Source organism: Mus caroli, chromosome 1 (assembly GCF_900094665.2).
Source record: "Mus caroli chromosome 1, CAROLI_EIJ_v1.1, whole genome shotgun sequence".
NCBI lineage: Eukaryota > Metazoa > Chordata > Mammalia > Rodentia > Muridae > Mus > Mus caroli.
In genome coordinates this window covers 56,666,958-56,680,431 of record NC_034570.1, presented here as the reverse complement: position 1 = coordinate 56,680,431, position 13,474 = coordinate 56,666,958, and the positions used below count along the sequence as shown (strand labels likewise).

Below are 13,474 nucleotides of genomic sequence, written 5' to 3'. Positions count from 1 at the left end.
TGAGGTCTGGGTCCTCCCGCAGGAAAACCCAAGGCTTCTGTTACCATGTTTGAAGCAAAAGAATGGCTAACCCTCATGTCCTGTTTTATCTCTTTGGTCTGTCTTATCAAAGCTGGTAGACCTGGTAGAACCCAGGTTATGAAGAAATCTGGCAAATGATTTATCGCGCCAGCCCTTTCTGGATGGTTATTACCACAGTGTACTGATAAATGCTCAATAACTTAGTCTCTGGAATAGAAGACACCCAAACCTGTCACTTATATTCGTTCCCTGTGGTTTGAATATTTCCAACTTGGTCCATCTCAAGCTGTTATCCCTGAGAGTGATGCTGTGAGGAGGTGCACACAGTGGGCTCTTCTGTGAGATTCAGAGAAGTTCATTTCATTAGAAATGCCAGAGAGATAAGTGTTTTGCCCGAGGTTACCCAGTAAATCAGTGGCTAGCACCTAATCAATGCTTTTAAATCCATGTCTACCAATTTTCAATATTCTTTCTGAAAGACTTCACGGCAGCTAGCTAGGTGAGATGTGGCCTGTTCTCTGTTTCAGAATGTCTCTCTTTCACCTCTTCTGCCAAGAGTAGAGAGTTAGGGGTGGGTGAGTAACACAGCATGAAAGAACTCTAGGCTATTACATAAATGAGTGGGCATGGAAGTACTCCAGGAAAATGGAATTACAGAAGCAGGTGGAAGGCCTTAGAGCACAGAGGTGGGTTGGGGAGAGGAAGCTCAGAGATAAATGAGACACTAGAGATGTCTGTGGGTAAGGCTGAAAAGAAAAAGTGTCTAGAATGAACCTAGCTGTGCCAGCAACACCAGGAAGTACGGGCATGCTTGAGGACTGCTGTACAGTGTCTACAGAAAACATGTGGAGCATGCATGCAGGTGGAGTTTAAATGGAAAGATGATGGTCACTTCCAGATTTCTGCCTTGTAGCTGTAGGTGTGGTAGTACCATTATCCATCACAGAATTGTCAGGACAGGTATTTCTGGAGAGAGCTTGCATATGAGTTCCAAGGGCTTGTGGGTCATTACTGTCCAGGAAAAAAAGCAGGATTGTTCAGAATAAGATGTGAGTTAAAACAGCAAGCTGAGTCAGATCTGGGAGATGAATGGAACCTTGGCTGAATTTGCCAGGTCCACAAACTTGCTAGAAATATGGGAAGGGCTGAAAATAAGCTCGAGACCTCAAGAGAGAAACAGTGATGCTGTTGAAGATGTTAAAGATGACTTTGTGCAGATGAGGTGAGAATGATTCTAGAAAGAGAGAGGTAATTGGTGTTCAATGATGTTGTGGCTACCATGATAGGCAGCTTTGATATCCCTCCACAGAGGGATGATTTTCTCAGCTGTTATAAAAAACTAACCAAAGATGGTTCCAGAGGCCGGGACCCAACTGAAGAAAGCTGCCTGACCCTTGGTCTTTTCTCTTTCTTGGGGTAGCCATGAGGCATGGAAGCCAACTAACACACTCTTGCCTAGGGAAGCTTCGAGGGTCCACTGTTCTCCAGAGTTCCCAGTGGACTTGGCTAGTGTCAGTACTGGGAGCACACTGCAGTTCAGCTTCTCTCTCTCCATCTTGTCTGCATGCAGCAGATAGATGCCCCTTTGCCCTGTTGCTGTTCTTGGGCGTTGCTGTAGAGCTACTCAACTCTTAGAGCAGTGGTCCTCAAACCTGTAGGTCACAAACCCATTGACAACCCATTTGTTTTCAAAAAAATTATATTATGATACATAATACTAGCAAAATTACAGCTATCAGATAGCCATGAAATAATTTTATGGTTGGAGGTCACCACATGTATTTCGGGGTCGCAGCACAGGGAGGTTGAGAACCATTGTATTAGATGTTGCTGCTGTGGGGGGAGCAGATCTAGCTCATCATTCATCAGGTTCCTCAAACAAATCAAGACACTGATATCTCACTGACTGAATAAAGCTTTATTTTAATGCAAAATAAAACATGAAAAATTTATATACTCATATACAATAACATCCAAAATGTCTTCGGTGATATAAACGGGATTATCTTTAAAAAGTTTGTAAAGAATTCACTCTCCATCCCCATATGCCAAAGTATGATTTCACATAATTTATCTTTAGAACGTATGAACAGATGACTTGGTAATCATAAAAGAACAGGAAAGACTAGAGAAAGCAAGGGTATAAACAACAGGTTTTGTTTTATGTCCCAGTAGTAAATAGCTTTGCAGATGGAACGGAACACTTTCTGAAGAGCAGATCAGGAGATGGGCTCAAAGAGTCCGTGGGAATGGTTCACTTCTCAATCTGAGCTTAGTTAGCCAACCCCTACTTTTAAAAGCCAGGTTGTGGGCGACTGCATTTAAGGAAAGGAGGAAGAAAGAGCTGCACCTGGAAGCCACAGTTGCATGTGAGAGTCCTGGCTTATTCTAGATCTCTATTTTTCCTCCTTTCTATTGGAAAGGTGACTCTGTAGGGATATCTTATGAAGAATTTTCTGTCTCACTGTGGCCTTGTTTCTACCCTAAGTTGGCATGAACTGAGACAGCAGAGGAACACTATTATGGACTTTTCTGAATGGAACACCCTCCTGCCTAATTGCATTAAACTTGGACTTTCTGATCACATGGACCCAGGAAGCAGTGGGACGTCTACCCAATTTAACACCAGTTTGAAAGCTGCTCACAGTGGATCTCAGTGTTGAGTGCTGATGGGAATTTTCAGACACACATTCCTGTATCAACCACTTTTCAATTCCTTCCACGGGCCTGAAATTCTATAACATTGCTCAAACACTAAACAGAAAGCAAACAAAAACAAATGCAGGTGATTTCCAGTGAGGGGAAAGTAATTACTCTTTCTAGGGTTGCTCTCTGTGGACCAGGGAACAGAGACGACAGCTCTCTGATCTTCCTGAAGTTGCAGGAGGATTTCCTTCACAAAGTAGGTTTAGCTTTAAAAGGAAAAAAAAAATCAAGGCAGTGGGTCTTATTTTAATTTTATTCTGTCGGTAGCAGAAATAAGGCTCCACAAAGCCTCCAAGGCTCCGCTTCTCTACGATGCTATTGAATGCATCAGCCTTTTGCTCCGTGTGGCCCTGTGGGTTCCACATAGATGTTCTGAAAGTTGAAGAATAATGAGTTTCGGATTTATTTATTTTTCCTCTCAGCTTTGTTTGCTACGAAATAATGATTGAAGAAAAGGTTCCTTTGTTTGTCTGCTGACTTGGCCCTGTGGGGAAACAGTGTTAAGCCCACTGGGATGGTGCCTCAGTCCAGGTGTGTGGTGGACCAGTGAGGCGGCTTTCTCTCTCTTGTGGAAGGCTGAATTCTTTAGAGAGTAAAGGGTTTTCAGTGGGTTTCCTCTCTCATACCTTTCTAGCTATACAAAAAGGGGGTGGAGGAGGTGGCGAGGAGAGGGCCCACGAGGCTGGATGGCCCCGGCAGCAGGTTTGTAGCTCCTGTTAATAACCCTTTCTCTGTGTTATAGAGTTCCCAGCTATAGAGAGATACCCTAGTGAGTTTTCCCAAGGCTGTAAATATACTGGTAGCTATTCCCTTCTCCTGGGGACCTGCTGATCATAGCCTGGACTTCCAGATAACCATATGCTCTCCCGGAGCCCTGGAAAATGGTCTCGTAGCCTTGGAGGGGAGACAGTTGGAGGGATGTTACACAGGCATTGATAAAGCTTACTGCCCCAGCTGTTCTTAACCATTGCTTGGCTTGACGCAGCCGCTGTCACAGATATAATGTTAGTTCTTTAGGGCAGAATCAGATGCAGTGAGTGCTATACTTTAAACAAGAACAGAAAGCTGTTATCTATTTTTTTGTTCTCTTTAATAATACCTTTGGACCTCTGTGTGCTTCTCAGGATTAGCAACTATTGTGTTGACTGTGTATAACACAAAGCCAAGGTCTGGAGAAGCGTTTCTGTAGCCTTTGTGTAGAGGTGCTGTGCACCCAGGGTGAACATGCTGGAGCTGGAAACGTGAGCAGAGCAGTCATCCTCAAGGGCCAACAACCCCTCTGCAGCATAGCACTGTCACCTACCCCTTGCCAGCCTGCAAGTGGCCCAGCCTCCTTGCAAGGGGAAACTTGTGCCTTGGATAAAATCAGTGCTTCACAGAAATTTGAGTAAAATATAGAACACACTGAAGAGTAATTTTCTTTTTTAAATGCAGGGTCTCATTACATGATCTTAAACTCACCCGATAGTCCAGACTAGCCCGCACCTTGAAGCCTTCCTGCTTTGGCTTCCTGATACTATGTGGTACTATGTGGCTTCTAGGCACATAGTACCTTCCTGGTTTACAAGTTGATTTAATGCCCCCGGCCTCCTGCACTGCATTTTTCCCTCATTGTAACATTTGGCTCAAAGGAAAGGCCATTTCCAGCATGGTGGCCAGGGAACCTTCAGGGCAGCCACAATACCTTGTTGATCAGAGCCCGGGACCCTCCACTCCATGGAACAAATTACGTATGATGTAAGGTTACTGGCTGAAGAGAGATGGAAGAGGACAGAAAGCAACTTGACAGTCTATCATTCAGAGGGCCACAGTAATTGTGGTTTAGATAATGATCTCTCCTAAGTCCAGCAAATGACGCTATTTACGTCGAAAACCAGCAATTGCATCATTGCTGGTCACAAAAGTATTTCAAATTAAAAAAGGAAAAAGAATTGGGCCAAATGGCTACTCTATGGCTTCTAGAACACTACAATTCAGCAAAACCCATTGGTCAATGGTATTCTACTCTCAGCCAAAATATGTCTATATTGAACTAAAGACTTTTTGGAGGGGCGGGGTGAAGAAGGAAGGTGAAAGGTTTAAAGTATGTATCAGTCGCTGAGAAAGCCAGAGTGCCAGGCTGTTTCTTGCTGTTTCTCAGTCTTGTGCACGGGTTCTTGTCTTGGTCACACAGGAAGCTTCAGATGCTGTGCTGTATAAGAAAGTTCAAAGGAAGCAAGGGTGGCTTTTCAGCTTCTTAAGTCAGAATGCTTTTCCTTTTAAATCAGGTGGAGACCTTAGCTGTGCCCTGACATTTGTTAATGAGATAGAGCAGATGCAGACTGATTTAATCTTACCATCATCTCCCTTTACTTTCCTGCCTGACTCCTTCCACAGTAAACATCCAGAAGGCAATTTTATCTTCTTTTCTCCATCCTGGTAATCACATGCTTGTGTGTGTGCGCGTGCACACACACACACACACACACACACACACACACTTCCATCTACTTGCTGTTCCAGAGGCAGATGGGTACTGTTTGGCACTTGGTCTGGAACTGACATTCCCTAGGACATTGCTCTCAGTGTGTCCTGACCAGCAGGCTCTGTTTTGTTTACCCACCCCACTCATATGTATTCTTTAGCCCTTTAGTGGAAGTCTAAAATAATTATAGGCATTTGAGGAGGACTCTGAAAGGAGCTATCTCCAAGCAAGCATGCCAGGGACCAGGAGGGGGAAAGCGAGGACCATGGGACAATCAACCTTCTTCATCTGCTCACTGTGGTCCTTGCAATGAACTCCCTTCTGGAAGCTCTGAGCAGCTCACATCCTCCCAGGACACTAATACTGCATTCAAATTCAAATTACTGTCTTTTTATATCAAAAGCAAGGAAGTGCAAAAAAGGCTGGTATCAAACAAGTAGTACCAGGAACCCAAGCTAGACCACAAATAAGGAAATACAGTCTTCCTTTGGGTCGAAGGTTTCCAAGAGGTCACTAGTCATGTACGTGGTTGCTTTGTTCTCTGTGAATATCTGCAGCCTCTCTGCTCTGCCAGTCTGTAGGTCTCACACCTCCAAGTATAGGGCTGAGTCTCTGAATGGGTGACTGGGCGTGACAGAGAGAGACCTTTACCTCTATGCTATAGCTTGTACTATGTGTGTGTGTGTGTGTGGGGGGGGTGGGTGTTGTATGTAGCACTGGCTTTCCAGCCAGGGGCTACTATAGTATAGCTCCATTGATTGTTAATCAGTTGTCATTCTCACCGAATCAACCAATCCTGAAAGCCTTTCAAGTATCAGGAAGTACTGTTTTTATGACTGCATCCTTCTTCTATTTTGAGTCTACATCCTCAAACCCCTGTCCCTCTTTTCTCTTCTGATTAGCAGTTAGGCCACGCATCCTCAGGAAGCAAGAGCCACTCTGTACCACGGAACACCTTAGCCCAGAGAAGGCCTTAGGTTCTAGCAACGGCAAAGATGGTGTTGGATGTCCTCTTTGCTTGGCAGATCTCTGTGATGTTCAGCTATACTGCTGCAGTCATGGGATTCTTCTGCCTGGGATCCTGGTTACGGTAGGGGTACTGGTCAGGGCTGCTCCCTCGGGGCCCTGCTCTGCCCATCTCCTGGTAGACCGGTACTCGCTGGTGCTGAGGTGGTGAAGGGGGAACATCTTGTCTGAAGGGCCCTTTGTGCTGATGGGCTGGTGGGGGTGGGTAGTACTGTGGGTATCGTAGATCTGTTGCCCTCAGATCTGGGGGGCGGGGATAGCTCCCCCTTGGGGCATGTACAGGATGAGGCCCTGGGTAGTATGGAAGCTCTCTGTCATTGTAGCGCCCTCGGGGTGAAGCTGTCATGTAGTCCACGGGATCTGCTGAGCCTCCCCTAGAAAGGAAAGCAGAGATACGTGTCAGGAGCTATGGAGCTGCTACCCTCAGCTGAAGAGCGCATGCTTCTGCCTTGACTGCAGTTGGCTGTGGCCACACCCTCAGCCTAGATGAGGGTATACTAGAAGTAGTGATGTGTACCCTTAGACACTGGGAGAGAGGACCCTCTTCTTTGCCATCTTAGATGTCAAGGTGAAAACCATGGGTGGAGGAAGGGCAACTAGGCTGTCAGAACTCAGGCCCTTGGCACCACAAGTCACTGTGTAAACAGGACGGCTTATATCACATTGCGACATGAGAGGAAACAGCTTCCTATGTGGCTTCTATCCTTTTATATATTTGCTTTTTATCATAGCTCAGTTAAACCTGTGACTGTTAGAGCCCCAGTCTGGGTGAGATATGGTAGCACAAATGCTACAGGTCAGAGTCCTCATAAAGTGTACTAATTTCCCTCCTAGATGGCAGAGGTGCTCACTGAAGGCTGTGGGTGGCCTTGACTAAGTCTGGGTGGCTGCTGTCCTTGGGTGCATTACTGTGCCTCCCTTCTACTGTTCCTGGAAGACCTCTCAACTTGGGGCTGGGAAACTACCCACCTGGAACTATGATAAAAGTAATTAAGTCTACCACAAAGTCAGTAGCAAAACCCAAGTTGCCCCGTGTAATGGGCAGGTATGCAGAAAGGTCCGGGGCCAGAACACACACTAATGGAAAACAAGCCGGTCTGGAACTTTCTGCTGAAGACAAGAATCGCCTGATCTGCTCGCCATAACAGAAACAATACTTTGCTAGACAATGTGCAGATGATGGCATCTTGGCTAGCCTGGGGTGAGACACATGACTTCTGTTTGCAGCTCTTAAAATCCCATCGACCTTCTGTGCACACATTCGACAGATCCATTCAGCATGTCACCAGATCCGTCCGTCCTTTATTCCTCTGTTCTTTATGATTTTTTTTTTAAAGGAGAAACAGAAACAATAATGATAACTGAAGAGCTCTCCAATGGCTCGGATATGTGAAAGAAATGACAGGGCTGTAAGAACACTGTGCCTGTGGTTAATCAGGCACTGTCAATGAGGGTCAAAATCACCCTGTAATCTATGGAGTCGGATAGTAAAACAGCCCTGAACGTTCCACAAATCAATGAAGATTTGACAAGCTCTGAGCTCAGGGAACATGTGGAAGGCTGCTTGTGAACACAGCCAGAAGGATGAACAATACAACACTCCATCTACATGTGTGTGTGCCCTAATTTTGCTATGTATAATAATGAATGATAGAATCATGAATCTGGGGGTAATTTAGTTAGTGAGAGTTTTCAGATAAAAAATTAAATTGTTTGCGCACAAGTTATTTATAGCATCAGTTGTTATTGTTCAGTTCGGTCCGCTTTGCTCTATGCTAAATTGCCCATGACAAATAGAGCAGACATACATTGCCAATCATCTGTTACCATGGTCCTGCGAAATAAAGGACCCAGGTTTCACCATCCCTTTCCTTGACAATTTCATTTTTTATTCAGAAAATTTCCAGCACTCATTCTATCTTTTATTGTTAGAAAAAAAATTAAAGACCTCTTCTTTGGGCCACTACACTCATTTCTATTTCCTCCGGCTTCACCTGGAGATTGCAGAAATCCTTAAAAAAAAAAAAATCCTTAACCTGTATTTCCTTTCAAAAGCCACCAGAGGTATTTCTCTGCATGAAGTGAAACATGTGGTCTCTCTGCACTTGTTTTATGTCCTTAGGATAAATCACTGACATTTGCAACACACAAACATTATCTGCCTTAAAATGAACATACAACCAACGCTCCGCTCCCCCCACCCCCAAGGACTCTCTTAGCGGGAATGTTTCCTGTTTAAAATGGAAAGAGAGAAAGGAGAAATTCCAGACCTTGGACTTTTTTTTAGGGTCCTGGTCTCTCTCTTAAGATTTTGCCCTTTTAAAACAGAACATTATAAAAGACAGAAGTCCTTGGGGGGTTTCTCTCTCTCTTTTTAAGTTGTGGAGAGATGATCCAGAGCAAGTGGTGACGGGATAGAAGCCACCCTGAGTGACTGACTCCGCAGTGTGCAGGCATGGCCAGAAAGGAGGTTATCGCTCCACCCGCACCTCACCCTGTGACTCTCCAGCAGTCACTGCAGAGAGGAGGGAGGGAGAGAGGGTTCCAAGGGCAGAGAGGGTGACCCCAAGATAGCATCGTGGTCCCCAGAGGGCTTCTCTGGAGGTGGATTATGTGTTGGAGAGTTTGTTTCCATGTGGCAGACACCCAGTGAGGGGCTGCTCTTTGTCAAGCAGTGGTGGCATGGAAATTGTCTTTTTCTGTAGAACTCATCATAAGAGTTATTGTTTGTAATTTTTCAGGGAGAAGAAAAACAATGAGTTGCCTGTAAAAACACTATTGAAAGTTCAGAGACCTCCAGGAGCAGTTTCCTCCCAGGGCTGCTGTTCATAATGTTTCCCCCTCAAAGCCTATCATTTCCTTCAGACTTTCACTAGAGCAACTTCTAAACTATTGTGACTATTATCACAGGCACACGCTCATATAAATATGTAAAAGAACCATTTCTGGGAACCAGAGAGATGGCTCAGTGGTTAAGGACGCCCTTGCAGAGTTTTAGAGTTCTATTCCCAAAACCTACATGGAGCGGCTAACATCCTCTTGTAAGTCTGCCTCCATGTATGTAGCTACACTCATGTATGTGTAACACTCTCTCTCTCTCTCTCTTAATTTAAAAACATAGCAATTTTTTAAGCAGGGAAGAAAAGAAAGCCTCCTATATAAGCTACCGTTTTTCCCTGCTGCACAGACAAGATGTATGGGATAGAAGCAACTTAAGCGAGGAAAAGTTCGTTTTGGCTCTCAGTTTCAAAAGGAACAGTCATCCCTATGGATGGAGAATGCAGGTGGACAACCTCATGGTCTGGAGTCTATGGCTAAGCTGCTTACACAGATGTGGGGATCAGGAAGCTAAGTGCTTTGGTGGGAGCCAGGACTGGACATCACCTTCACGACCCACCCTTGGCAATCCTTTTACCTTCAGACAGGTCACATGGACCAAGATCTCACAACTCCCCCAAACAGTGGATCAACTAGGGACCAAATATCCAAACCCAATGTGGCTGTGAGGGAAACTTCCTTTTCATTTTCTGTTGTTCCTGTGAGTAAGCCCATTTCTGGAAGCAGGGAGATTTAGGTTCTGCTTGGGAACTCCCAGGAGTGGTTTCAGGTAGGTCTGAAATCACACAGGTGTATGCTACGGTGCAAATAACGAACAGGACCATTTTTTTCCCAAACGCAACGAAGTCACAGGTTATTTACACATAAAGTAACAAATAGATTGCTTCCTTTCCAAGAGGACTTTCTCTTTGTGAAGTCTTAGCATGTCACTAGTTTTCATTTAGCAAAAGGGACATGGAGAGAAGAGCTTGTGCTGGTCAGGTAGGCCCTGGGTACCAGTCATCACCATATATAGAAAGATGGACGCTATGCTCCAGTTTGGTTAAACAATCATGCTTGGGAAGGGGATGATATTGGAAGGACAGAGTCCCTACAATGCTATTCTCACTGTATTCTCACTAGAGTAAAGAAAGGTGCAAGGGCAAGTGTCAGTCCTCCCATCTTGGTCCCACCCTTGCAGAGACGATCGCCATCCTCACTGTTGGCCCCAGCTAGTCATCCATTCTGCCTTTGTCTTGGCCTTGTGGTACTCATGCCCTGCATGGGAGTGGATCTATTGGAAGCAGGGACTGACTCTTCATGCCTTGGTCCTCTTGCTCTCTTAGGGCTTTGGGTCTCACAGATGCTCCATAAATCTACACTGAAAGTTTTTGAGGGAAAATGCACAAATGTACACAGTAACCAGAGAGTGTTAGATGTGGTTAGGAGCTGGAGGACAGCAGAGAAATAAGAGGAAAGAGTAGATACAGGGGGACTAGAGATGGATGATGGTTGAAGTAAGACCAATTTCTAGTTTTTCCAGAGGAAAGAAGGAAAGAGGGAGTGAGTTAAGTATTGGATTGGGTCCAACACAGAAAGACTGTAAAGTTTATTAGAGTTTCCCAGGCACAACAGGGCCGATGTACATATGAACTCACAGTGACTGTTACAACACGCACAAGACCCGTGCAAGCTCCAGCTAGTTGCAGTCCCAGCATAGAGGAGGCAAGGTGGGCATGAAATCCCACCATTAGCTGAAAAGCTACTGGTATTTTACAGGTGCTAGGACAGGGAGAGTCAGCTCTCATTAGTGATGTAGGAGCCTTAGTAGGGGCAGGGCAGGACCCATCCCCAGAGTAGTTGGGACAACCCAAATTAGACTCTGTGGGGAAAAGAAAAGAAAGAAAAAAAGAATGAAAAGAAGGAAGGAGAAGAAGAGGAAGAGGAAGAAGAAAGTTTAAAACTGGTTGGAAAGGGAAGGGAACATGGAGAAGATGATTAAGGAGAGGAGTTAGTGGGGTGGATATGTTCAAAATACATTGTATGAAATCCTCAAAGAATTAATTAAAATTTTTTTAAAAAGTGAACTATAGACTGAATTTACTAGGTACAGGCTATGTATATTTAAGAATCAGTTAAAAAAATCCTTTCACAATTGTCTGGCAAGGAAATTTTCTTTATTGCTGTCATAAACACAGTAATGTAGGAACATTTTGATTCATGTCTCAAAATACAGTCCAGTAAAAGGCTCTAGATATAGGATTGGAGGGAGACTGTCGAACTCACACGCAATCAGCAGGCTTTCAAGCACTGAGTTCCAGGGCAGAGGTGAGGTCCAGTGCTCCTTGGCCCCAGCACTAATATACTTCTCTCCACAAAACACACACGATGGATGGACGACCTTCATCTAAACCACACATGCCCAAGAGAGGCAGAAACTAGGATTATGCACAACAGCCTGCCACCTGCTTTAACTCAGTGCCCTTTCCTACCAGTGCAGAGAGAACGAAGGAGTTGGTGTGGACAAGACCTGCTCTGATGAGGGGAAGACTTGAGGAGTATTCATAACCTTCAGTTCTTCTAATAGCGCAGACCAGGGTGAGCACAATGCATGTGTCTCACACCTGGGGTTGAGGATTGTGGCCATTATCTCATCCAGTGAGCTCCGTGTAGGATGGAGAAAGATCACTGAAGCTGAGTAGCCATGGTTGGGGGTGTGAGGGGAGTAACTAAGAGAAAAGCCAGTATGGAGACTGTTTTAAGAGGTGAGTTCAAAGGTAAAGGAATATGGTTTGTAGCTGAAAGTGTGAAACCACAAGGAATGTACAAGCAAGGGCAATGCCCACCTTACACAAATGGATTGGATTTGTTGTTGCTGTTTTTTTGGATAAACTTCAAAAGTGGAAATTCTTGTACTTCTTAATTTGAATAAATTCTGTGTGTATTAGCAGCTCAAACGAAGATAATTAAAACAAAACAAAATCAAACCAAACCAAACCTCTCTGTCTGAATGGGTTTCTTTCTTTCTTTTTCTCAGTAATAACTGATTGTAACCAAATTTGGAGTTAGAATAGAGTCGGTCCGTATGGTTCAAGCCTCCTGGTGCTGTCCTCATTGGCAAGATGTGAATAAGCTAGACTCCTTCAAATGTTCCACACAGAGTGGGCCCAGTATTTGTAAAGTTAAAAAAAAAAAGGCAGTGCAAACTAATATGCTCTTAAGCTGCCCGTGTTATGTGGAGAGAGATGCTTTTAGTCTGTGTTTGGAATTCCTTCAGGGTCAGGTTTCCAGTTACCAGGCCTTCATCCGTGGTCCAGGCACGAATGTGGTTGGCCTGGATTAGCAGAGCCCTCTGCAAAGTATAGTACATAGCTTTGATTTCAGCAGATTTTACAGAGCCATAAAATATAATGACCATTTGATGACCTATGATACAGAAATGATTATGGAAAAAAACTCCCTTTTCATCACTCACGTTCCCCATCGTGTTATGAAGAAGGGCCCTTACTGTTCTTTGCAGAGGACTGGCAAGAGAGGCAAGTGTCACTGCAGCAGCGTCTGGCCCTTTGTAACACCAGGGGAATGTTTCCAGAGAAAATGAAAGCGAGCTGGCAATGACAGAGTCTTCAGGAGGCAAATACTGTTCTGGGCACCCCCCCCCCCCATTTGATTTCTCCGCTGGTGTCTTTCATCAACCGACACAAATAGAATTCATTTACTAACAAATGACATGTATACAGAGTCTCAGCTTCTATATCAGTCGGGCAGACAGACACGGAAAATGGCCCTTAAGGGTACTTCATCCTGTCAGATGAGGGGAGTTTTAGCAGACCTAAGAGTGGTCCTGCTAAAATAACCTCTTTTGTGAGGGGGTGAGAGTGTTTTAAAGTTCTGTGTCAGGGACAATTAGAAAGGACAAGCATGAGACACATAGGTGGAGATGGAGTTCTTGTGGAAATCAAAAGCTGTCCTGAATGGCTGCAAAACCACTGGACTCCATCGCAGAGTCACACTATGAGATAATTACCACGTAGTCACTTGAGCCAGAGAGGAGGAGAATGGGGACCAAGAAAAGGAATCATAACTTGGCCAAGCAGGCCACAAATTCACTTTCCTCTTTTTCCTTTATATCAGGAATTCTGGAATCTCAGTATCTAAATACTGAGGATTTCATCTGATTGTCATGCAAGAGAGAATGGTTCCTTTCCAAGGGCAGACTTAAGGAGCTGACAGGTTGGGGTCTGTGAGGTCCTGAATTCTAAAAGCTGGTCTCTCAGGAGAAACATTATAAGACTACTACCCAAGGTTACTGCTTGTAGAAAGGATGTTCCTGAGATAAAACACAGCATTCACAAAAGCCACCTTTCCCTGCTCTACTTTAGATTATATATACATATATGTATACGTATATGTATATGTATACACTATCTGCACTTACAT

The 13,474-nt window shown here is 44.6% G+C and overlaps 1 protein-coding gene across 1 annotated transcript in view; it reads right to left on the bottom strand.

Moving 5' to 3' along the window:
* Window positions 1-1,936: 1,936 nt before the first annotated feature.
* Window positions 1,937-13,474, bottom strand: part of Pard3b (par-3 family cell polarity regulator beta) — a 965,568-nt gene continuing 954,030 nt past the window's right edge. The window contains exon 23 of the mRNA XM_021162850.2: window positions 1,937-6,591. Within this exon, the coding sequence (XP_021018509.1) occupies window positions 6,234-6,591 (358 nt within the window). The 3' untranslated portion in view covers window positions 1,937-6,233. The remainder of the gene's footprint in view (window positions 6,592-13,474) is intronic.